At 38.6% G+C, this 25,983-nt stretch overlaps 1 protein-coding gene across 2 annotated transcripts in view; it reads right to left on the bottom strand.

The window, feature by feature from the left end:
• NR5A2 (nuclear receptor subfamily 5 group A member 2) overlaps window positions 1–25,983 on the bottom strand; it is a 96,918-nt gene that overhangs the window by 5,321 nt on the left and 65,614 nt on the right. For both annotated transcript variants that reach the window (XM_049807610.1, XM_049807611.1), the window contains one exon: window positions 23,225–23,372. In XM_049807610.1, the coding sequence (XP_049663567.1) occupies window positions 23,225–23,372 (148 nt within the window). The remainder of the gene's footprint in view (window positions 1–23,224; window positions 23,373–25,983) is intronic.

Below are 25,983 nucleotides of genomic sequence, written 5' to 3'. Positions count from 1 at the left end.
TGGGGCGCACATCTTTTTCTATCCTTATTGGAAAGTAAACCCTTAGGTCTTCTGGAATATATTATATGTTTTACAAGAAATAGCAATTGCTTTTCTGTCAAACAAAGAATTTTTGTTCTCTGTAGCTTACTTTTGACGATTAAGACAAAAACAGTATTATAGTGTGTCAGGATCTGCTCTGCAGTCACAGTAAAGGTCTGCCAGTATTCCCAGAAATCTCCCCATTTTGATTATTTTCTACATCTGCTATAAAGCTGTGCATTAAGCTGAAACTGCATACTACATTCAGCCTGAGGAGAGCACTTTTGCATATTTTCCCCAAAAATGGGTCTGGTCTTTAGAGGGGGGAAATATTTAGGTTTCAGAGAGATTTTTTCCCCTCTCATATTCCAAACATGAAATACTGAAGATCTGGTGGTCTACTAATCTGTAGAGAGTTTCCCTTGGTCTGGGAATTTTGAAAAGAAAAATGAAACAGAATGAGAGATTTAAATTTGAAAAATAGTAACTCCTTAGGAACAGCGTAAATATTTCCCAAAGGAAGCCAGTTAAATTTTACTGCTCGCATCTTTTATCAGATACTCTTTCTACGTGAAGCAACGAAGAGGTGTGAGCACACACAGCTCGGCTGCCTCTCTGCATTTTGCACCATTGCAAGTCCTGGTGTTGCAAGGATGAAATAAGATTGTGTTTAGGCTTCTCCATGGGGAGAAATTTCTCACTTTCATAAGGCTGGAAACAGTCTTACAGATACTCAAGGCAATAGGAGTCGATACCAGTCCAGGGTTGAGCTTCCTCACCCTGAATGGGCTGACAAGCCCCATCATTTAAGGACTTTATTAACCCAGTTGGTCCCAAAGCTCAGTTGCTCTTTGGAATGACTGTTAAATATGTAGGTAAAATATGATGTCTTCCAAACTCTAGTGGCGGTATTTTGGGCTAGGATGGCCTTCAGGCTCATCCTCTGAGAGGTTTCTCTGTTCTTCCCAGCCAGACTGCACGGCCTGATCAGCAGCATTGCATCCACTTAGAAATACCCTGTTTTATCAGAGAAAGATACAACTTGCCTCCTCAGCCTGAAGTCAGGGTTTCTGTCAGGGGCTCTGGTGTGAGGCCAATTCCCGTTTGACCTTGAAGATGGAATATGTTAATTCTGATGCAGGTTTTTCCCCCGGAATAGTTCAAGAAGAGAGATGACCCAGAACAGAGGTGACGTTACCAAACCTTCCTCTATTTAAAACACAGCTTTTTCCTAGTTTCTTTGCCCACTTTCTGATGCAGGTTTTTCCCCCGGAATAGTTCAAGAAGAGAGATGACCCAGAACAGAGGTGACGTTACCAAACCTTCCTCTATTTAAAACACAGCTTTTTCCTAGTTTCTTTGCCCACTTTCTGCTAGCCTTGCAAAACCTCCAGGTTACAGGACTTAAAACACAGGTAGATTTTGACATTGTGATAGAAATTTTTTTGAGGGAAAGAGTAGTAATGGTTGATAAAGAGCCAATCTCTGAAAATTACCCACAATTCTCCTCCATCGAAACTAATGGCAACAACAGTGGTTCCATATAGCACATCTGTCACGAAGGCAGATGTATGCCCTTCTATAGCTAAGCCTTCTTGACAGACAAAATGCTATAATGAAGGAAGATTTATGGTAAAGATAAGCTCCTTACTGCAAAATTCCCCTCAGTTTTATTACAGTAGGGTTGTGCTGAATATTATTTACTTAGAAGTCAGGGAAACAATTTTTGATAGATGTGTTTGTTAATCAGTGGTAAGGCACTATATTTAGCACTTTCCAAACCTTGAAAAACCTTTACATTGTAACAACAGAAACCACTTTTATTTTCTTGAGACTCCCGAGTCCAAACTGAATGTGTAGAAAACTTTTCCTGTCTTTAGAAGGATTCTTTTTTGGCAGTGGTTAAGCTACCTGTAACAGTGCAATGATCGAACTCTGACTGTTCATTAGGGTCATAAAGTAATTTTCATTTTCAGTTGAACATAGCATCAGATAGTGGGCGCATTGTTTTGAAAATCTCGATTAAATTCTTCTATAGCAATGTGTTTCATTCACACCTAAGTACTGGGCAAAATGATACATGTTTTAAAGCAAAAATAAGATGCTTATGAGAGAACAGGCTGTAATTCTTAGTCTGAACCCTATTTCTTCCCCTCAGTATTCAATCTTGATGGACCTTTGGTTTGTTTCAGAACAACTCAGACTCAAGTAAAACATATTTTGGTGTTGTTTTATAGTGGTAGGCTTTTTTCTAGTGTTATTTAAAGTATTGAAGCATACTTTTCTATTCTAAAAAGATTTTAAAATTACAGATTCTTACTCAGAATATAATATCCTGATGTCTATTAAGAGCTATGCTTATTGACTTTCGTGGAGAATTTTATAATAGCTTTTGCTACTGTTAGCTCTGCAACGGAAAGGGAGATATGGGGAAACAAGCTGGATTCTTCTCCTTGTGCAACTGTGAAGTTATTTTACTAAATTTCAGTTGTTTCTTTCCTTGCAGTCCCAGTAAAGACAAAGGTCAAAGCCTAATCTGATCTTTTCAATCTTTGACTGGTGTAATTACTGAGTTATCACTCAGGAAAATAAACCAGCATGACTTGCAACAGCTCAGGCTGAATTTACTGGCTCGAAAGTTAAACAAACAAACAAAATCTCCACCCGCTTCTCATCCTGGCACCCCAGGAACCAACATCCTTATTACTTGCAAATGAGGCATACGTGATTCAGTGGTCAGCAAAACACAGCAAAACAAGATCCTGCCAGGCCTCTTTGGAGGAAGAGCTGCTCACAAGTCCTGGCCCCATGTCCACAGCCAGCCACACCCTTAAATAAAGTCTAGTATTTCTCACTGAGACTCATGAGGGAAAAGCACGGCCAGGTACAGCCACACAGCCAGGGGCGTGGAGACCCAGTTGGGATAGCTGGTTGATGAAACTGTGAGCCAGCCCACAAGATGCTGGGACAGACCACAGGCACCAAGTCCCAAGCAGTGGTTCCACTGCTGGTGCTTCACCTTAGCCATGCCTAAACTCCAGTACCGCCTGACTTTCTTCCACTTTCTAAAGCTTTCTCCATGCTTGGAGTTATGCCCCTGCTGATGTCCCAGATGTGCTCCTGCTCTGGGTGGGCAATGTGAAGTGTTGCTTGTCCCTTGCTCCTCTGGGACTGGAGGGCAGCCTGTCTATTGCCTGAAGGCTTATGCTGTAAATATTTTAACCCATGCTTAGCATTCACTGATAGGATTAGGTTCCACATAAGACAGTAGTTGCTGCTTTCTTTGAAGACATGACAGAGGAACAGGAACTTGAAGAGCACTTCCTCTATTGTGTCTTCAAGGAAATTCCCAAACAACTGGGGTTTCCCACCATGCCAGTGAGTGGTCTAAGCTATTGCTAGCTACAGGCTGTTCTCAGTGAAGGTGTGCTCCAGCCTTTGGGTTGAATGTCTGCTGCTGCACTGAAAAAAATAACCCTACATGATTTAAGCCCAAATTTTTAGCCTGCCTTTGTAGGCTGGTGTTGAGGCAACCTGCCTGGGCTGACATGGATTTCTGGTTCCAGGTTTGTTTCTATATTTGACCTAGTGACCACTTAAGGTAAATGACAGATCGATCCTAGGAAAAAAGTCTCAATCTAAGTCTCTTTTTTCCAGGAAAAAAAATTGTGCAACCACTGTCCTGTGGAGCCGTGGTCATATCTGTATGCCAGCACACTTTGATAAACTGGGGCAGAAGCGATTTAGCAAAGGTCTCACAGACAAACTGAGAAAGAATATCAGTCAAAACTAATTTTTCCTAACTCCTCATCTAATCCCAGGTTCACATTACATCTCTGGGCTGGAAATGTTTGTTTTCGGAATATTCAGTTGGAATAAGTACAGATAAGAAAACTAGTACGTTAATCATCATGCTATCAACAGACTTCAAAATATATATATATGCTTAAATGCAGACAAATCTACAGCCATAGTACTAGTTTATATCACACTTACAGTTACCAGAAGACAGTATCACATTTGATAAAGGCAGAAACTAGGCTTCTGATAAGAGTTTAAAAAAATAGAGTAAATACTAAATTTATTGAACCAAATGGTTTTCCCCGTTAATTTCTGAAACATCATTTTAATCTTCAGTAGCACATGAACAATACAGGATTGTTGGGTTTTAAGGGAGCTGGCTGTAAACGTCTACAATTTGTAGGGTATGAATAGTTTAAGATGTCATAAATATTTATGAAGTTCCTAGGAGTGATGATAGGGACATCATACAAAATCCTTGAAGTTATGAACTAAGGCAAAAAGGGCGTTATATGCAACTTGCAACAATAGACAGTAAGGTATAATGTAGAAACCAGCAAGAAACCATCTATTTAGCTGAGAAGAAACTGATTGTTTAGAAAAAAAGTAATGAAAAGTTTGGAAAGATTTGCTTTCATCTAGAAAATATTTGCTCTGTTTTTGCTTAGACATTTGCAACTTTTCTGAATGATTGGATTTATTGCACTCATTTGAAACTTGCACATTATCTGTCCTATCCCTTTCTATCCCTCTCCTACTAAAGTACTGTTTAAAATAGGAATAATGGACTAGATGAATCTCAGAGGTATTTCTGCAGCTGGAACTACACCAAGGGGTGATATAGTCCTAAAAGAAGAAAAATAAATATTTTCTGGAAAAATATCAAATATAAATTCCTACTGAGGTTAAAACACAGAAGTGCAGTTGCCACTGAAACCCTTTTGAGTAGCAGGCTGTATCCTTTTATAAAGCCCATCTGTCTCTGCAGAGTATAAAAAATGCATGATTATAAAAAGCGGTACTCCTTAGGGGAAAAAAATTTCTCTGTACTAATCTTGTAGTCACTTTACAAAACAGTTTTTAATCCCAAATTTGCATTTGATTTTCAGTCAGGAACTTTTTGTGGGTTTTGCAAAGTTTTCTTATTCCATTAGAATAAGATATGAGGTACAGTTTGTTCAGGTGGCAAGTCCAGACTATGAATAAACCAACGTTATCATATGAAAGAGAATTAAACAGGCAGATCCAAGTGGGGATATATTAAGCCAAATTTAAGCTCCAGTAGTTGAATTTAGCCTGTACTAGATGTCTGGTTTGCCTCAGGATATGTTCAGCTTTCCAGCTAATCGACTGAGGAAAACTGCCTCAGGTATGATAAAATTTACAAGAGAGCTCAGTCGAATAGCTCTTGTTATAAATACTAGCTTAAAGGCATTCTTCTAGTCTTTGGGATCAGGACTGTATTTGCATTTAATTATTATATTTCAAACTTTTTTTGAACTTGGTTAAAAATATTAGACTAGCCAGTTATATCATTATAGTGGTTTCCAGATAAGGGTAGATCTTCATACCACGTTTTTATTACTTGGTAAATTTTGTTTGTCTTTATCCTTTTGTTTAGATCCAAAGTCCCACAGGAGTAAAAATTATTACAATATATTCTCTTTAAAAGAAGGAAATATAGTTAAGCAAAGGTGTTTTACTGATATGCTGGTCTAAGAGGTACAATACTCTACTATGACTTCCTGTCAACGTTTTTGACAGATAATTCAGAGTTTTAAGACTTTTGCACTATTTTGAGCGTAGGCCTAGTGTGAAACAATCAACCAATCATCTTTCAGACATATTGATTTCAAAACCCTATTTGTCCTCTTTTTTGAGACTTTTGAAGTCATGATTTTACTAGTTTTATGTGGCCATATTTGCACTAACAGAGGTTTTTTTCACTGAACTAAGGTGTATCAGTGGAAGCTGATTCTAGTTTAGAAAGAATGTGAAGAAGTTAATCACCTCTGCCTGTGTAAGATATAGGAAGTGGAAATCAGTAAAAGAACTATTTTCTCATATAATTGTGTTGAAATAATATAAAGCGTTCATTTAATTGCTTAGTGTGGAAAGCACTATGGTAGAACTACAGTAGAAACAAGTAGGTGACTCCTATTAGCCAAACACTGGAATTTTACTATTATTATTTAGAAAAGCTAGACTCTGCTTTGGGCAGTTACAGTTATTTACTTTGTAAATGTAACTTCAGACAGCTCACGAGACCATCGATGGTACATTGAAGCCGTTGTCTCTTAGATGCTGTTTCAATTCCTTATCAGATTAGCATTGACAAAAAATTCACTGGCTTAGATGAAAAGCGCCAATGAGTTTGGTCCCATCATATATGTGAGTGTACCAGCCATAAGATCATTACCACATCTGACTGCAACAGCCCATGAATTTGCTTAAATGCAATGCACCATGCACTGGTGCTCCTCACTGAGTGACAGCAGAGTTGGTGGCCCTGAGACAGGGGTCCTGCCCTGTCCCCCTATCCCCCTGGCTTGGCCCAGGCTGCCAGGCCTCCTGCTAGGTGGTGGAAAAAAGAAACACTTATGTTCTCCTGTACTCTTAGTCTTGCTTTCATGGACAGTAAATACAATGGAGGTAAGTAATTTTCTGCTGCAGTGTTTAAAAGCATCATTGCCTACTGATCTGAGTAGAAATTGCATATTTCATTTTTTACTGTGGCATATGTCTCCGCTTAGTTGTGGAAGTGGTTTGGCAAACAGGAGTGATAGAAGCCCAAACAGGGACATCTGTAACTACAGTGGCACTCTGCAAGTGTCAGTGCTGGCACGCAGGACACACTGGAGTGGCATCCAGGTGTGTGTCAGGCTTTGGACTCTTTTCCCAAAGACTTTCATGTATATACCACTGTTCTTCATCCTCATTGCTTACACTTTTAAACATACAAATATGAAAGCTAAAGAAAAGCCCACCTGAACGTCCCTCTGGCAACCTGGTCACTCATCAGTTAAACAGATAAGAGAGAGAAGTGTGGAATAGGCGAAATACTCTTACACCTGCATTTCAAATATGAGGCTCTTAGAAGAGAGTTTTATTTCTCAGCTACCTCTGATTTCTTGACAAGAAGCCCTAATAAGAATGGACTGGAGGCTCTCAGATAAGGTCGTGCCTCAGCACATTTTGAACATTTCGATTGCTCAGTAAGGAACAGCAGAAATAAGTTAGGTAAACTCCAGATTTGTGCTCACTGCTCAGCTCACACTCGAATGTTTGGTCAGATCTGGATGAGATGTTTCCGTAGACAACATAGTCATAGGTTTAAAGTGAGGAGCATGAATTAAGGGGCTCCAGATCCCCATTAGCCTCTGGCCGAAGCTGCCCCTAACACGGTGCCAAAAATCTCATGTTCCTGGCACAAGGGCAGAGGTACTTTTTGGTCCCTGGATGCCACATGCCAGATGAAGGAAGCAAGCAAGCCTCTGGCACTGCATACTGTCTGTTGTGCCAGTCTGCAGCGGGGCTCAGGAACACAAGGGAGCTCAGCCTCCTGCAAACTGAGGTTTGCCCTTTTCCTGCCCTGGCCAGGCTTGCCCCACCTGTGATGTACATGCCCTCAGGGTCCCGGAGACGCTCTGCGGAATCCCTCGATGCTTTATTGAATTAAACTATGGATTTTGCATTTATTGCTTAGGATGTGGAAGGATTTTTAATTCTAGATCCACCTGCACCTAAATCAATACTCATTGGATTAACAGTGGTTCTAGCTAGATCTCACTGTATTCTTCAAAGCAGAGATGTTTCCCCACCCATAGGTATTTTTTTACAGATGGGACTGTGAATTGCTGTTTTGAATGGAAAAATATGGTAAAAGTTATATGAGTTAGTACTATGAAAATTGTAAAAGCAATTTGGATTTCTTACTTTAAAAGTTAATTTTCCTGAAAGTTATGTCAAGGCCAAGAAATAGTGCTTTCCTGTAACCTTGCGACCACGGCAGGCAGTGGGATATGCATTTGGCAGGATACAATTCATGTAAGTACACACGTGCATCCTTGTGCTTTAGTTTCATGGAAATGCATAGGCTTTCCAATCTAAGGCATTCAGCAACAAACAGTGCATTTATAGCTGTAATTTACCATAGTCTCAAAATGCCAAAGTAAGCACTAACTCCTGCAGCAGAACTGTCCTCCTGCACTGCAGGGACTCCTACCCAATTGCTGGAGAAATGGCCTGAAATGCCAAATGGCCTGGACATGTTCAAGGCAATACACTCACATCTTTACTGCTGTTCTTGCCTTTCCTCATTTACATTCACTAATTGGAAGTTAATGTGTTCCCAGAGGCAAATAAGTATATTTAAACCAAAAATTTTACTATTTTTTCCAAACTGTGTGTCAAAAGGCAACTCAGTCCTTCTCCTAGTGCACAATCCTAGGAGTACCTCTGAGTCTGCGGTAACACTGTAGTACCTCTTTCACCTCTATTCTATCTGTGTGTTTAGTACAAAGATTATTGGTCTGTTCACCTTAATCAAAGTCAGCTTACTTTGACCAGTAAGATATAGACTAGTTCAACAAAGATTAACACAATTCTTACCACTTCTGTCCAACCAAGCCTAATGAGATAACTGTTAAGTACAGCCCAGCAATACTTTATTTGATATTAATTTCCTGTCAGCTTCAGGTTTAAAAAAAATTACACAGATCCCAGCACAGAAAATACAAATCAAGCCTGACACCTGGAAAAAAAAAAAAAAATCACATATTGGAAAAACTTGACATAGAATCCAGTGGTGTCAAAAATCCTAGATATTTGTTGTTTCAAATTCAGACATTCTTCATTTAGACCAAAATAACAGGTATTTATAGTGTACCTTACTGCTGGTGACTATTTAACAGCAAGGTGCTCTTACAGCATGGTACTCTTTATGTGCACAGTAACGAAAGTTCGCTATTGATTTTTCTGTAGCTGCTTGTAACTATTATAGTTGATACATCAATAGAAAAGGAAAGCACAATGTTTCACAGGAGGCAGAAAATCAGAGAATACATGATGCTGTGACAGTAAATCATGGCATAATCTCAAGAATTGATAGATGGTTACTGCTAACTTGAAACCCATGGCTTTCTCTGAAAAGACTAGCCTATAATCGCCCAATATGTTCTAACAGACTGACTGCCCATAATAGTGGTAAAGGACACAACACAATGTTTCATCTTCAGAATAATGGTTTCCACGAGCCGGGTTGTTTTGTTGTGGTGGAATTCGTTTTGTGTGTTACTGCAGAAGGAGGGAGAAAGAGTGGTTTGAATGCCATTTAGACTAAAACTTAAAGGTTGTTGGATTTTATTTTTTTTCCCCCAGAAAAGAGCACAGAAGGTTTTTGTTTAAAAAAAAAAAAAAAAAAAAAAAAAAAAAAAAGAGGAAGAGAAGTTGTCATTAATTTTTAACTTGCAAAAGTCTGCAGTTAGTTGAAAAGGAAACACAAAAGAGCTGATTATTCTTGAGATCAAAATATTGGAGCTATTTTGTCAAGAAAGGCAAATGCAGAGAAAATACATTTACCACGGCTGTTTCCAGTTCCACGGCATCCTGAAAGGGAGCCAAAGGCACGTAAGTAATTGAAAGCTCTTTTAAGTGTCTGTGTCTCTCTGCTGTGTTTTTGAGGGGCACAATGATCTCTGAATTTTACAGTATGCCTAGTGAGTTTTTAACAGGAATGTTCTTAATTGCTTTGTTCCCTCTTTACTCCCTGGCTTATCTCTGGTAGTTTTATCTATAGAAGGGGAGGAAGAAACACAGGTAAGAGCTGGCCAGCTGGAGCACAGTGTGCAGTCTAGATGACACTGCTTCCACAGTAACCTCATAGTAACGTTCTTCTTTGAAAGAGTATTTTCAGGGTTCAGGGTGGTTTTCCAGCACTTCAGGGGATGTGAGTCTGATACCTGTCCTGTTCAACCTTGCTGGTGACTCCATTCTCTCAAGCCAAATGTCTCTCAGAAGAGATGAACTTAGACAAGAGGAAAGGACTTTCTCAAACTACCACTCATCCACCCTGCTCAGACTGGGCTTGAAGAACAGTCTGGTATCATTTATTCGGCTTAGGCTACGGGTTTTCCCCCAGTGAAAGACTGGATAGCGTTGGCTGTCTTGTCCTGAGCAGTTCACTGGTCTCTACTACAGTTTTGGTGTTGGGAGAGAGGAAAGATGCTGTTGCAGTGGCATTCCCCATTCTGATGTTGAAGTCTTACTCTTTCTTGAGATGACACTTTCCTTCACCTGGCAAGCGGAGGTGCTGTGCAATATGTTTATAATACACATCAAACCCTCCCAGTACCCGTCTCCAGATGATGTTTAAATGTAGGATTTTCCTCATTAATCTTTGACTAATCTTATAAAGAAGAAGTTTTAAAATATCCTTAGGAGGACGGCCATGTGCAGATTAAACTTTTGGGGCTTAGTCTTTCAGTTTGTCCCACACTCGATGGCTCTGCAGAGGACCAGAGCAATACAAGGAACCCAAGCTCTAAGAGGTTCGTCCAATCTTGGTAGCAGCTTTGCCAGAGCCTAAGGAGTTGCTGTTTCCACCCCCCTCCCCTTTCTTGCCAGCAGAAGTCATTGGTGCACACTCTAAGCCACAAGCTTGGGAAAGTGTTTCTGCCCAGTCGCCTTCTGCCTCCCAATTCATGATCACAGCTGTGTCCAAAGCTGGGTCATAAAGCTTGTTTCTGAATTTTCCTTCATTGTTTCTTTCCTGTTTGCTTCTATTTCCTCCCTCTCCACCTCTGGCTTGGCTTTGGTCACAGTTCCATGGTTTCTCTTTCCTTCCTGGCCTTTTCCCCCTGTTTTCTTGACTCCTTTCCTATTCTCAAGCCCTCCAGTGTCTCTCTATTCCTCTGATCCATATCACTGCTGTCCCTCATTTTCATCAACCTCTCCTGGCTCCTGCTCTGCCCAGATATCTGCTTTTCTGCCACTCTTCTCCCATCACTCTTGCACATTCTTTCTTTCCCCCCTGGCCTCCTGGTTAATTCTCCTGCTATTTCTTTTCATAGTTTCTTTACAGTATTTCACCTCTCTGTTTTAACTCCCTCAGAGAAAGCCATTGCTTTTGTTTCTCTTCCAGTGTCCAATCCTGCACAAGCAGCAAAGGGATAAGAGAAAGAGGGAATTTGGCATAACGTACAGTGATTCTCCAGTAACTGGCTGACAGTCACCCATACATAAACTTTCAGGTAAGAGCCTCTGCAATGTGTGTTTTTAACTAGAAACACATGAGAAGCAGTTTTGGTTTTGGTCTATACATTCTGGTATAAAAAGTATTTAACAAATTGTCTGTTACAACGGCAAAGTGAATTTAGCCATTATATTCCTTTAGCATGTTCCTCATTCAGTGAAGCATTTAAGTGCATGTTCAAGTTAAAACTATATGGTGGTCTTACTGGCTCCAAGATTAAGGATATTCATTCATTTATCTATACCTTAATATATAGCCATTTATTCCGATGCGATGCTGGGAAACTCGGCTAACAAAAGCAACCACTGAGGTTAAACTCTTCTGCCAACAGCAGCTAAAAAAATTCTATACAATCCCATATTTCCTCTGTTATATATATAATACATTCAAACTTGTACCTTAAACACCAAAAATGTATATTAAAAATGGGACAGAAATTGTAAAAGTATTCCAAAGTAGAGACACATGTAAATGTGGGTTATGTGCAGGTAATTTTTCCCCCTTACAGGAGCTGTTAGAGTATGCTGTAAACATATTAGAGAGGGAAAAAGTGCAGAGCACACTGATTGGGTTATTCTGAAATCCCCACTGTCTCCACACAAAAGCAGCAGTACAGAATACAAATATTGCTTGATACCCATGTTTCTAATTACTTGCGAGATTTGTATCTAACAAATATATGACCTAATTTTCTCTCAAGCATCTAATCCTATTGTTATTTCAAAACCTTCTAAAATATGCATTTTAGAAAAAAACAGCATGAAAAGGAAAGAGTACTTGCTGAAGATGGTTAATCTTTTTCTCCATCGCTTGCAGCTGTCAGACAAGCAGACAACATAAACCAGTAATGATCAGATTGGATCAAATTCATGCCTCAGATAATGTTATTGTACTCGACAGTTACACAAGAGATGTATTTGTAACATCCATTGCATTTGGTGAAATAAAACCAGGACAAATCAACAGTGATTATTAAATTTCCTCTATAATTTAGTGAAGTTTATTCAACAAACTCAATCAGCCATGAAATAGAAGGCTACCTCTGGAATTCCTGCAAGAATTTTATCATTGATGACTCCTACACTGAGGGCTGAGATGAATGACTAAAGATTTAGTTATTTAAAATATTGGTTTAATTCTTAACTATACCTTATAACTTATAGCATTTGTATTTTATTCCTTTTATATTATGTGGGGTTTTTTCACAAAAATAATTGATTGGAGATTTCATTAAGATAGATACCTGTAAGATAGACACTGTCCTACTTACTTTCATACTGACTACATGATGCGTGGAATCTACATGGGAGGCTGGACTAAAACCTGTCAGCTCACTGAAAAAGTGTTCTGAGAAAATGGTTGTTTATCAAAGTCGACACTCCATACATCATCATTTAGCATCTGTAAGAAATTTAAGGACTGATTTTTAATTGTTTGGCTTTGCTACAGCTTTTGACAGGAAAAATGAAGGGAATGTGTCTTTGCTTTTCTTTCTCTATATAGTAATCAGAAAAAGCAGAGAAATAAAAGAACAGGGCACAAGAAAATCCACTTTGTCCTGCATGTGCTAAAATGCTAAAACTGACTTCTAAAAATAGCTTCTCAATAAGTGAATTTTCAATTTTTTTGCAAAGTTTTAGATCCTAATATGAAAATACAGCAAGGAACTGCTTTCCTGTTGAGTAATTTGTAAGGGAAAGGATCACATTTTCTCAAAACCTAATACAGATACTTTAAATCAGATTCCTTTTAACAATGGTCTTTGTTATGGTATCTGTAGATATTTCAAACAACATTGTTTCAATTTGGTTATACCTTACATGGTATCTTTAATACTCTGTATTTCACCACTGTTTAAAAAGATAGGTAACTATTGTTTTCACTTATTGGATAGGGTAGCTGAGATATCATTTAAGAGACTTCAAAGCTCCATAGTCAGCAATGGAGTCAGAAGCAGAATTAGAGACAAGAGGGTTGATTTCTCTGTTGGGCAATGCTGGCTCCATGAAAGGAGAACATCCCTCATGAGACGATTCTGAAATGAGGTTTTGCCCGTATTCATTTGCTTTACTTTCCCAGAGGATTAAAGTAGAAAAGTGGAATAGCTCTTCTAGTGGCAGACTGGAGTAGCCTGGCTGCTTTGCTTGAGACCCAGAGAAGAGTTAAATGTTCCAGGAGCAGACTGCCTATTTAACTGTTCTCCTGGCCCTCATCATCGTTAGTAAGAGATTTATCCCTAGTTTCCAAGGCAATGTGGGACATGCAGCAGCAAAAGCCTATGTCAGATTGCTGACAGCTGCTCACAATAGAGGTTATCAAATTCAAACCTGACAAATGGAGAAAAGTTTGTAAAAACTGTGAAATTAGGAGACTCATGATAAATTTAAACTTCTTGCCTATGAAATTTACTGTTACTGATTTGGGCACAAGAAAGCACCCATGTAATCATCATCATTACCTCCTTCAGCCTTCTGTTCAATGCAAACCATAGATCTCCATCCAGCAGTTGGACATCAAGTCTATAACTTTTGATTGAGCTGTATGATAACATAAAGAAGTGGTCATCTTGATTTCAGATTACAAGAAACAGAGTCTCCATTATACCCAAAGTTGAGTTCTTCCAAAAGACTGTGATCTTCACCTTTAAATTTGTCTATTTCTAATATAATTAATCCCAAACTAATATTATATAGCTAATCCTGGACATGTGTTCTCACTGACTTCCATGGGATATGCACAGGAGCCATTGCTTACTAGATTAAACTTTTAACAAATACCATGTTGCCTCATCATATTACATCTCAATTACCACAGCATTTCTTCCTTTGGCCTTGGCAAATGGTGCTGCCAAGATGTCCTTCCTAGCTCATAGCTTCCCTATCGTTTTGCATCTTCCCTTTTCCCTGCTACATCAGACATAAATTGTGTTTGCTTTCAAGGTCTTGTAGCTGTTCCTTCCTTATCTATCATCAGTTATTCAGCATCACGAGGTCATCTCTTGCTTCTGACTTGCCTGCAATGCCATCTCTGTTTCCCACTCGCCACCTTTCCAGACCAAGTACTTTTCTGCTTTCTCCGCTCTGCCTCTCATGCTTAATATGCCAGATCTATTTATCCACCTTCTTCATATTCGCTCTCAAAACTTTTTCCTGTGACATCTGAGACAAGCCTGGGCTGTAGGTATGATGGAATTGTGCCTGTCATCCTTGCACTGTCTGCCAGTCAACACCGGTTCATCATCACGTATGTAGATTGCATAATTTAAAGGAGCATTTTAAAATATCACTTGCTATTAAGGATTCCTAATTATAAAATTAGGAAATGTTACTATTAATAAGTTTGTCACAGTGAAAGGATCGTCTAGCTAAATGTCTTATTCTACATTCTCTGGTTTCATTCCCAGCCTATCTGCAGGCGAGACGTTAATTTCAAAAAGTCTATGAAATACTGTTAGTACAGCAAAAAATAATCAAGAATCCAAAGGGGCAAATATTTTGTCAGAAATTAGTATGTGGAAAAACATACTTAAATAAATCCTGGTTTTATCTATTAGTCAGCTGTCAGCTAATAATAAATTATATTCAGTCCCTCCCTTGTTATAAATACATATTGATTAGTTTTAAACTCTGAACTTCAGAATGAGTTATATCTGGTCATTGCTAAACTGCTCTCTTCACGAAGAAAAAAAACCTCCAACACCTATTATACTGCATTTAATTAAGACAAGCATCAGCTTTATGTACCATTATTTGCTTCTGCCAAGTCTCTATGGGTATAAATATTGAGCAGTCACATCTCCTGAATACTAATCGATCCTTCCTGAACTCCAAATGATTACATAAAGTTTAGGAAATGTTTCTTTGCCAGTATTATCCTCCAATGCTTACTGTATTTAGACATTAGGGTTGAGATACGAGCCTGGATTTGACAAGTGTGCAGTAAGTATTTTTCTAAATTCAAATGTAATGTGGGGAAGCCTGAAAGCCCCGGCTGAATGCTAATTTTACAGAACCCCTCGACTGCTTCCTTACTGGTGTTTACCCGGTGCAATCTTAGCAGTAGACTTGGTAACAGAATGGATAAATATAAGAAAACTGCCAATGGGTTTAATAAAACCACTTCATAATAACAGCCCAGTTATACAAGTGTATTATAAATAACATATATATATAAAAAAAAAAAGGTGTAAAAGTAGTTGTATATTTACAAACTACCAAAAGTAAAAAACGCTAGAGTGACGACTTTGAAGAAGACTGCATTAAACCCTAGGTAGTTTGTCTCTGCAAGTAAGAAGTGAACACATTTGTGATGACAAGTCCGTCCCTGGAGAAGTGCTCCATTACTGGCTTGCGTTGGCTTGCCCAGGAAGACCATCATGTGATACTTTTTGCTTCACATTCACAGCACCTACTTCAGATCCTGGCACCGAAGGTGCTTTGTGAAGACAAAGTGTTATCTCTGAGCTTCTTGGTATCCTGCCAAAGAACCACCAGGCCTATTTTACAGGGAGGAGAACAGAGTCCCTGAAAACTACAAATGGCTCACACCTACCTGATGAGAGCATGAGAATGGCTGTGGTGGCACTCTGGATCCTCTAGACCACTGTCCCATCTTTGACAGTGATCAGGAGCAGATGCCCTAGGGAACAGTGTAAGAAGAAGAAAAGCAAGGAGCGATACCTCCTAGGAGCAGTCGCTCAGGGTCCAACAGCTGGAGGTTAGCAACAGCCAGAAGCAGCGGATTTTGTATTTCATAGCTTTCAATGGATTTGCCTTCTGTTAAGTTCTCGAGGTGACTTTGGTAACCACAAAAACTTTCAGCATCCTCTACATCTTGGAGCAAGGAGTACCAGAGCTGGGTAATATGCTGTGTTGAAGAATGAATTCCTGTGTTTTGAGCCAGTCACCTGCTAGTTTAATTAGTTTTGTTCTGATACTAAAATATCAGAATGATGAGAGGAAGAAGCAGCTTTTTGGCTAATTCTTGTTCTTAGTAAGTTCCCATGTTCTATGGACTGTGCTTTGAAAAGCTAGTGCAGTCTTATTAAACAGAGTGTAAAAGGTAGATCTGTATTTGTTGAAGGTATAATGTGATTATTGGGAAAGCTGCAATAAAGATCTACATGCCAAAATTTGCTAGGTTGTGCCTTTATGTCTCTATTATACTTAGGTGTCTATAATCCTGTATTAATTGGTTCTTGTCTAATTTTCTGGTCTTGTTTCCTGTTTTTCTTTAGGTCTGATAAAATCTCCTGCCTCACTAATTCCTTCATTTCATTCTCCTATACTTTTTGTTTGTGTGCCCTTAAGCTTCATAAGTACTACAAAAATTTAATCAATATTCCTTGTTATATTACTTCCAGTTGATGCTTATACATTTATTTCCCTATCTGCATACATGATATCCCAAGTTAAACCCTCAGCAAAAACTGTGGAAGTGAAAATATGTACAGCCCCATGTTTTGTCTTTCTTTGCTGCTGCATTTTTTCTTATCGTTTCTGTATATTTAGATTGCAAGCTCACTGAGGCAGAGATTCTAGCTAGTCTGTAAATCTAATAACCAATAATGTTACATAAAGTATATTAAAAACTGCAATAGTTAATTTAATTTTTTTTTCAGCTCCAGAATATTGCATAACTGCATTGATGTAAGTTACTGCAACCAGGTGAAATGGAGCACAGGCAGGCTTTGTGTTGCTTCTCTTTGGGAGCACGTTCGCAGGAAGTTCCTTCTAGTCCTGTGAGCAGTGAGGGTAGAGTCTGCCTCGAAAATGCTTCATTTCAGCCTGTTTCATCTGCATGAAGATCTTAACAGGCACGTTTCTCTCCAAAAAGTGCAAATGGTGGAGCGCTGTACCTCCAATGCCTCCTCCCATCTCAGCAATGACACTTCAGGGAGACTAAAAGCAATGAAAGATTCATTTGCTAATATTCCTCTTATTTAATAGAAATGGGAGTCGAGTGTTGCAGATCCGGATGGATTTCTGCTGAACCCTTAAGTAAGGCTGTGGTTTGTTTGAAAGCCAAGTTCTTGTTTTGTTTTGTTGGTTTTTTGTTGTTGTTTAAGCAAGAGCCCATTGTTTGCCATCCACAGCAATTAAATGTTTACCATTTCTACAGGACCCTCTTGTCTCATGTTAAGTGAGATGTGAGATCAATAGTGGCTCTGCAATTATTTGTCCATTGATAAAGCCTTCATTTCTTAAATGAAGTACATTTATCTGTGTCCTGACAATGATAAGGGAGCAGTACCAGTCAGCTGCTGCCTAGTGTAGCATTTCGCTCCACAGGCAGACAAGTGCCTGGACATGGGTCAAATGATGTCTAACTTTCTTCCTATTGGCATTTCACTTTACAAACTGCTCTGATGGAAGGTTTGACAAATCATCCTTGCTGAGTTCAGATAATAAAAACTAGCAGGACAAATGGGAAGTTTTGGTAAAGAGAAAACAATGGCTGATTTCAGGTTAAGTGACCAGTCTGTAAAGCTGCTGGATGGCAAAATGAAAAGATTTCTTGTGTCAGAAGATGATAGAAAGCATCCCATGTAAGGCATTCATTTGGTTCTTGAAGCATCAGTTAGATTTACTCATTTAGCAAATTTAATTGCTGAAAAATTGGTCTGAACTTTATTCTGTGATAGGAAGCAAATCAAAGAAACAGTGAGACAAATTTTGGCTCCAGTGAAAACAGTGTGAAATTCTCTTTGGCTTTAGCGAGGCCAAGATTTCACCCCAGTGGAGCATGCCAATCCATTTCAGCCCCAGAATTAGAGAATTCAACAGCATATGTGGGGTGAGGTTTGGCTTTTGTGTTTTGTTTGTTTGTTTTTTAATTTCTAATTCTGATTTATGACAAAGAAAGAAGAGGGTTTCCAAACTAATGTCAAATTTGGTAGTGAAAATTCAAAGAGGCTGATAAACTGACGCATTTGCTTTTTCTATTTGTAGTGTATCTTGATTCAAACCAGCAATTATTAAAGACAAAGAGACCATTTGTATTTATTTTGGGTTTATTTTTTGATAGCGTACTGTGTAGTATACTGATTATATGCTATAGAAAAATTAGGTGTATTATTACTCTGCAATTCAAGTAATGAAATTGCATTATCGTCAATGTGGGTAGCTTTGGGAAAGCCAGATAGGTTTATTCTCATGTAGTAGTAAGTTTGATAAACAGTTACACAACTATGTGAACAGCATATTTCTCAGATGTGCTCTTTCCATGTTTTGGACATGAGTTCATAAAGTAGTGTTAAAAGTGGTTTAACACTCAAGTCTGTCAAAGATTTCTTTATTCTTTCCCAGTTTTGCAATGTGTGCCTGGCCACTAATTTTCCATCAACTGTGTGATTACAGTTGCTGAATTGTCATGGCTCTCCCTTGGTTCTTTTTTGCCTGAAAGAAACCTGTCAAATGCAACTACTGTCAAGAAAATCCAGGTTTGCTTATCTCTTGAGCTACTGATTTTTTTATCAACGTATCTTCAGATTGTGGAGGAAAAATTGGCTGATATACCTGAGTTAAATTGTGGTTTGGTGTGTTGAGTACCTTCACTCCCTTTAGTTGAAATTAAGGGGACAATACCTCTATATGTGACAACATATATGATGCCCCAGAAAACAGGCATGTTTTGGGTTTTGCAAATATGATGTAAACCTCAGTCAAAGAAAGGTTGGCAAGGATAATTGCTATCAACTGGTGTCCTGATTTACTTCAAAGCAAGCTAATAGCTCGAGATAATTGAAATGGAGATTGATAACAGAAATTGCTGTTTCTAGGCCACCTAAACAGAAGACTTCTTTCAAATAAATCATGCTGGCAGATGGATTGCTTCTTTGCAATAAAAATGCTTTGGCTTCAGAAGTCCAGCTCATCTTCAAATAAAACATTCAATCAGCATCTAGTTTATCATTTGCGTCAAAGACAGATGTTGGCACAGAATTCAGACATGGCCATCAGAGATCAAGCAGGGGAAGAAGTGACTAGAAGGTGGCTTAGCATTTATACCAGGTTACACAACCAAAACTGTGAAGGGCAATTTTGACCACAAGACCTGTTTCTATTTGCTTTATTGTGATCTCAGGTGTCAGTTAGACTGATTGATTTGTGTAATGCTGTTCTGGTGTGCAGTGAGAGAGGAAAGCAACATACATTTGTTTATGTGTAGTGAGGAGGTACACAGCGAGGGAATTGCCACAGAGGACTGACTCATGGGAAGACTGTGATTCTTGAAGAGAACCCTGATGGACTTGGGTATTAGATCTGTAGATCATGTAAAGTGGATCAGAGTAATGTGATGGAATTTAAATTTAGTTTGAACTTCCTATGTCTTGACAGAGTAATTGACTGATGGAGCAGTGATGCTGTGAAAGAAGGGGTCTCTGCTGGTTCTTTAATGTCCTTATGAGTCAAGGCTCTTTTTAATCGAAAATACAGCTGAGTCTGAAGAATGCACAAGATGGTGATCTCCAGTATGATTGTGGTGATTGTGCTGGTTGTAAGGACCGATTTGTTCTCTGACTTTTTAACTCATGGAAGCACAAGAGCTGAAAGACTGATTCAGCTGAACTGGTTATCTGCTGAGAACAACAGTCCAGGTGTGCGGGACTTGCACAGTCACTTGGCAGTGACTGGATTGAAGGATGGCATGAGGAACCACTGAGGGTAGACCGACAGAAAATCACTGAAGTGTGAAGATCCATGGATGTGAAAGAAGACTTTTATGTACAGAGAGGTAAGAATTACCTAGCTGTAAAGACATTTGCTTTTTATAACTGATGGAGGGAATTTAAAAGTTACGTAACTTTACTTAGATTAATACTATATAGAACTAAAGTAAAGAGATGTCACACTTACGAAACTAGTTCCCAAACTATTCCGGCTTACTGAATAATTGCTGAGTCAACTGTACCAATATATACTTGCAGTGTTGGTCAGTTGAGCCCAGACAGACTAGATGGCCCACTGGAGAAAGGAGCTGAGCTCCTGCACCTGGGTGTAGCACTCAGCGGAGTGGGTATATGCAGTTTGACTGCATCCAGAGTTGTGCACTGCTAGCCGCAAACGCTACAATAAATATGCATCTGTCTAAGTTTCAACAGCGTCTTCTTTAATGCTACCATCAATCAAAAGCATTTTCCTATATAAACCCTTTGGAACCTTTGACAAGTAGGTAACGAACAATTACCTCTCTCGTTTAAAATCTAGCAAGCAAAACTGATATGATTTAATTGTGTTTTGAAAAATAATTGTAAGTGCTTTGGGTTTTGAACATTATTTTGCTGTTAGTTTACAAAGATAATCACTTCTGAAATGTTAGGAAAAAAGGCAGAGACAAAGTTCTTTGCCCTGAAGGAGATTGCCATCTTGTGAAGAGACAGACAATACGGTACAGCCATGAATAACAAACAGCTTTACAAGGCAGCTTTGTATCTGTACAGCTATAAAAAACAAACAGCTTCTTCTAAATAAATTAATTCTGTGGATTATTGACTTTGCATTGCCTTTGAGAGGCTTTATATTAGACATTTATTTTTCAACCAAGCACTATATTAAAGAACAATAGCATAAGGTTTTATTAGTTTGGTTAACACTGTGGCATGAACCTCCTTAGAAATGTAAAAAGGCTGGTATGTCTTGAAGTGCTTTTTATTCCATTAAACATTACAGGGCCAGATTTTCAACAAGAGCCAGCTGAGGTTTTCGAAATATTTTTTTTGATTAAGTGATATATTTTTGGCATTATTACCAGTTTTCTATTGAGATGCCTAAGACATATAGATATGTGCCAAATGCACCTAGGTATTTAGGTACAGTAATTGCTCCCAGTTATTTATGTAGAATTTGATGCTCAGCTAGTTTTGACAGCCCTGCTGAAAGCCTACCAGTGTTGTTAGGCAGTTCAACGTCTTCAAAAACCTGACTCACTTTTAGGATGTGAGGCGTCTTATTAACTTCAGGCAGATGATTCGTTCATACTTTTGGGCACAAACTTAAGTACTTAGCTGGAAAGGGTGTCTGTGTTTTTCATTTCAGTTTTGTCATCATTCTCATTAAATATTTTCCTCAGTCCTGTGGGTCAAGTGGTAGCATCTTTACATTTTACTCTTTGCAGGATAACATCTTGCTTTGACTATTAGCAAATGGAATTATGCAATATGCTAAATAATGAACTAATCGGTTTCAAAGGTATTGAACCTTTCTTAGCTACATCACTTTTATATGCAAATGATGTGACTACAAGGCTCCTAACAGCAGCAGAATTAGCTCTTTTTATGGTAGCATAAATGAGAGAAAAGACTGGATAACCTGGCTCGGTACAAGCTTGCAAGATATTTCTGCCCAACTGCTTCAGAAGTTGAGCCACTACCTGGCAGGACTAGAAGAGCTAACGGTGTAAGAATGATTCTTAAATCAATGCAAAGTGCTAGAATTGCCGATGAAAGCGATCAAACAAAAAGGCCACCTAAATGTGAGAATTTTCCAAATGCACTTCACTTATTCAGCTAATTTAAAATATCAGTGAACTGAGATGAATTCTCTAAATATTTTATCAGAGGAAAGCTACAGGATCTTTAGATGTTTCTGTGCCACTGTCTAATGACTGAAAACCCTAATTATTAGGAATTAGGAAATCTGAATTCTTGTTATTCATCAGATTAATTCAGAAAACATAATTTCTGCAACAGATGGCTTGCTTCTCCTTCTCTGAATCTAAGACGTGGAAAGCAACGAAGCCCTGAATACAAAATGTTAATAGTTACCAGGGAAATCCATCATCTCTTCCCAGGATTCAGAATGTACGTACTTCATAACTGTCAATTCTGTCAGCATCATTCTAATTTTTTAAATAATTCTTATTTTTTTTCTACATGTCCTGTATCCTATGCCTCTGAAGTATTGATCTTTTATGCTCCTTATAGTTAAAGAGAGCTTCATCTAAAATTTTCCAAAGCAGGTTCAAATTCTGTAAACACCGCATGGAGGGACATATTTGAGACAGTAAACGACGCTTTACAGTGTAAACCAAACTGTTTCTTTTAGTCTAATTGCAATTGTATTATAATAATTTATTTGTAGAATTTTATTCCTTTACAGAAGATTTTTTTAAAAACTGAAAATGAAAGACAGACATTACTAAATGTCACCACTGCTGATACTTCTTTCATTGTTGTGCTTGGCTCAACTGTACACTCTCTTTGTAGACAAAATACCTTTTGAGTAAAACAGGAGTTTTGGCTATGGAGGTATGGCTGGGTCTGACCTTATTTATGTTTTAAAGTCTCTCCTTTCAACTGTCTGCCAGTAAATAAAAATTCACTTGGCCAAAGTTTATTTAGACCAGCTTTATTAAGTCAACAAAGTGCAAACCTGAAACAGAGGACAGGCAGAAAAATCTGTTCCTATGAAGTCAATAGGAATCCATCTCCCTAAGCCCTTTTTTATTCCTGGCACTGGTGATTTTTCTTGACTGATTCATTGGAGGGCACTGGTTTAACTAATTTGTCTTGCACAGGTATCTTTCCCATTCTGTGTCCTCTCCACTAGTACAAAACAATCTTCCCTTTAAAGGTTATTTCCTAGCCTGATCTGTCATATAGCTATTATCATTAATTTGCACTTTAAGAGTTCCTTTCCCTTTTTAAAAACTATGAGATACTTTCCTGATTTATGGGTTATGATGTGACAGCTATCATATGCAAAGAAGATTGTTTATACTTACCACAGACGCCTTTGAAAAAGAGGGATATTTTAACCATATCCCCACTCCATCTGCTTTACATAACTATATTCAATATCATAGAAAAACATGGCAATCTGTATTTTCCACTGTTCTCTAGAATTTCTAATAGAATTTTATCCTTCTTCTGGAATATTCAGGAATCACATAGAGAAATACAGAAAGCTTGTAATATTCCATTAAATTCCATAGGTTTTAAGAGTAATTTGCATAGAAACCCACTTTTAATCCTTATACATAATTTCCTGCAAGTGACAATTGCAAAATAATCCTCAGATTACTGTGAACCTCATCAAATATATTTCAAAATCATGTTTTGGGGAAAAAAATTAAGAAAAGCAAAATATTTTCAATGTTTTTAGAAAAAAATAACAACACTATTAAGCATGAAGAGTAGAGTGTACCTACCTAAACTAAACAGCACCAGGAATTTGAGACATACAAATTCTCGTAGATCAAACTGCAGGGAACGAAGCTTTGCTACTAGTTCTTGTGCATGGCTCATAAGATTGTTGAGGGTGGCTCCAGCTTGGGATGCTATTATGGAATAATCCACCTGTAAAAGAGAATTGTATTTCTGTCTGGTTGTCACACCTGCAGAACCACTTTAGGATGTTTCAAGCAATCACATACAACCAGGATACTCCTGGATAAAAGAATCACTCTCAATTTAGTGATGTGATCAAGTCAAGATGATTTTATATATAAACCTATTTTAGGACAATGGTATATATTGAAAATATGATTAAACTATGTATCTTAATGGTATGTCACATCAATGTGAATGCTGGCTTGTCTGTATTAGCTTTTTTAGAAGCTTTATATATAGCAGCTGCTTATGACACTGGTAGCTGTTCCCCTGTCCCTGTATCAGTTTGTTTTATTCATTTGGTGTCTCTTGTTCTTATTGTAATTTTATGATCCTGCGAAGGAAGACTGTTGAAGTGAGCTTTGCGCCTGCACGGGGTGTATTAGTCCAGAGGGACACAACGGTATTCAAGGGAAATGGTCCAGTGTCCATAACTTGGCCAGAAACATCTATTCAAGCCCAGAAACGTCGGTGTATTCCCACAGGAAAGAGAGGTATTGTGTGGGTGGTTTCTGTTCTCTTTAGCTACACAAAATCCTGGTATTTGTTGGACTTGGTCCCAACGGACTTGTTCTGGTGAGTCCTCTACCGCTCGCGAAGCAGGAGTAGGCAGGTGTGTGACACAGGCCGGCTGCACTTGCATTTTCCCAAGCAGCAACCTCAGGGCACAAAACTACCTTCTCTGGGACGTAGAAAAAAGCTGGACTGCTCTGGGGGGTCTGCTGCCCTTGTGATGTCCCTTCGTTCTCGGGGGAGGCTGACATGTCTATGAGCTTTCCGAAGTGACACTTGTATATAGAGAGCCAACAGAAAGCTGGAAGTAATACACCATATTAAAAAAAGGTAATATTCACAAGCAAAGTACACTTAAAGCCTTTCATAGCTGGCACACCCCTGGGTGATCCTTGAATCTCGGCCAACCGCCCCACTGCTTGCACACTGAAACTTTTTTCTGGCTAATACCAGTCCCATTAAGGGGACGCTTCCATGCAGATGGCCGTACCAGCCTCTGCCACTCTGAAGATGTGCACTGTTAACTTTTGCATGCTTTGTGGTGGGATGGTGAGCAGTGGAAAAGTGCTCGGGTACTGCAGCCTACGGGAATGCCGTGATGCGAAGGTGAAGCGTAGGGGCTGGCGCCGCGGTGAGCTGGCTCTGAGACCGGGCTGGAGGCTGTGAGGCTCGGCAGCTCCAGCGCGGCGACAGCAGCGTGGAGGAGCAGGGTGCAACTGCTTCAGCCGAAATGCCTTCAGCTCGGCCCGGTTTTCATCAGAGTCACACATCCCCTGCAAGTGCCACTGTCCCATCAAAATGGCCAGGTGTGTTGCTTGCTCCTGTGTTGAACTCCTCCTGGCCAACTGGCTGAGACCTAAATGGGTTACTGACACATTTTAAAACAATTCTTTCCTTTCCTGGCTGCTCTAATATTACCAACACCTTTCTTTTTTAGGAGTTTCTGTAACAACAGGGAAATACTAACCACACTTGATGTAAGCATGCGTTAAGTGAAGTCTGGCTTTAAACTAAAACTAAGCACAGCAGTAAATGCACACTTTGGGTTAATGTTTTATTTAAAGGTATCAGTGCTGTAATCCCATCTTTAAGGTCTCCTATAATAAAGCAGTTAATAAAGAACGGCCAGGTATCACCAGAGGAAACAGACCAATGCTGCAAAATTTTGTTTTTCCAGGCACTGATCTCTTAAGATCTGTTTTTTAAAAAACTGTTAAGGAACATGTATTTTAAATTTTTATTTTTTTTTATTTTAAAACTATTGAATTGATTTTGCTGAAGTATAAACAACAGTAAAGCAAGAAAAAAACCTGAAAGACTGTAAACCTGACAAAATTTCAGCCGGGAGAGATAGAAAGATGACTGAAAGGAACTAAAAATAACTTTTCCTAGTGATGACCTTAATGTAATCAATAGGTTACTGGCTTTTAATAAGACATTTTATTTATATGTACTCTTAGTGCACCCAAGATATTGACTGAAGGCAACTGTACAAGAGAAATGAAGTTACGCTTTTTGTATGGATGTTAAGAATAACACTGCTCCAACTCTGTAAAGCATTTAAAGTTGTGCTTACGTTTCAATTAAGTCAATGGATTATGCTTAAGTATGCTGTGAGGGTATCCTGTGACGTAGGTTTTATTTCTCTCTTTTACACCTGGGAAAACTGACGTAGTGACGTTAAATCGCTTAGTCATGGCCAAAGAAATCTGTGACAAAACTAGGATCTGGTCTTTGGAAATCCCAGCCAAATCATCTTTCATGAACTACTTTCTACTTCATCTGTTATTTTTCTTTCTTTCTGTATATATACTTATATGTATTTCTTTATATAGAAGTATATATACTTACACAAATTATAAGAAAAAATAAAGTAACATACCTCGAATACTTTTTACTTGAAGGGCAGTTTAATATAGTGACATGATTCACCTACTTCATATTGAGAAACTGGTCACATATAAAAATCAACTTTAACAACTTAATTTCCCTTTTGTAATTGTTAAGGGAGGAAAAAAAGCTCAAAATCCCTCACTGAGGTTCCAGTTTGTGGGGGAAATATGCT

Source organism: Accipiter gentilis, chromosome 8 (assembly GCF_929443795.1).
Source record: "Accipiter gentilis chromosome 8, bAccGen1.1, whole genome shotgun sequence".
In the NCBI taxonomy this organism is placed as follows: Eukaryota; Metazoa; Chordata; class Aves; order Accipitriformes; family Accipitridae; genus Astur; species Astur gentilis.
Note: the sequence above shows the minus strand (reverse complement) of the source record. Positions and strands in the feature narration are given on the sequence as shown.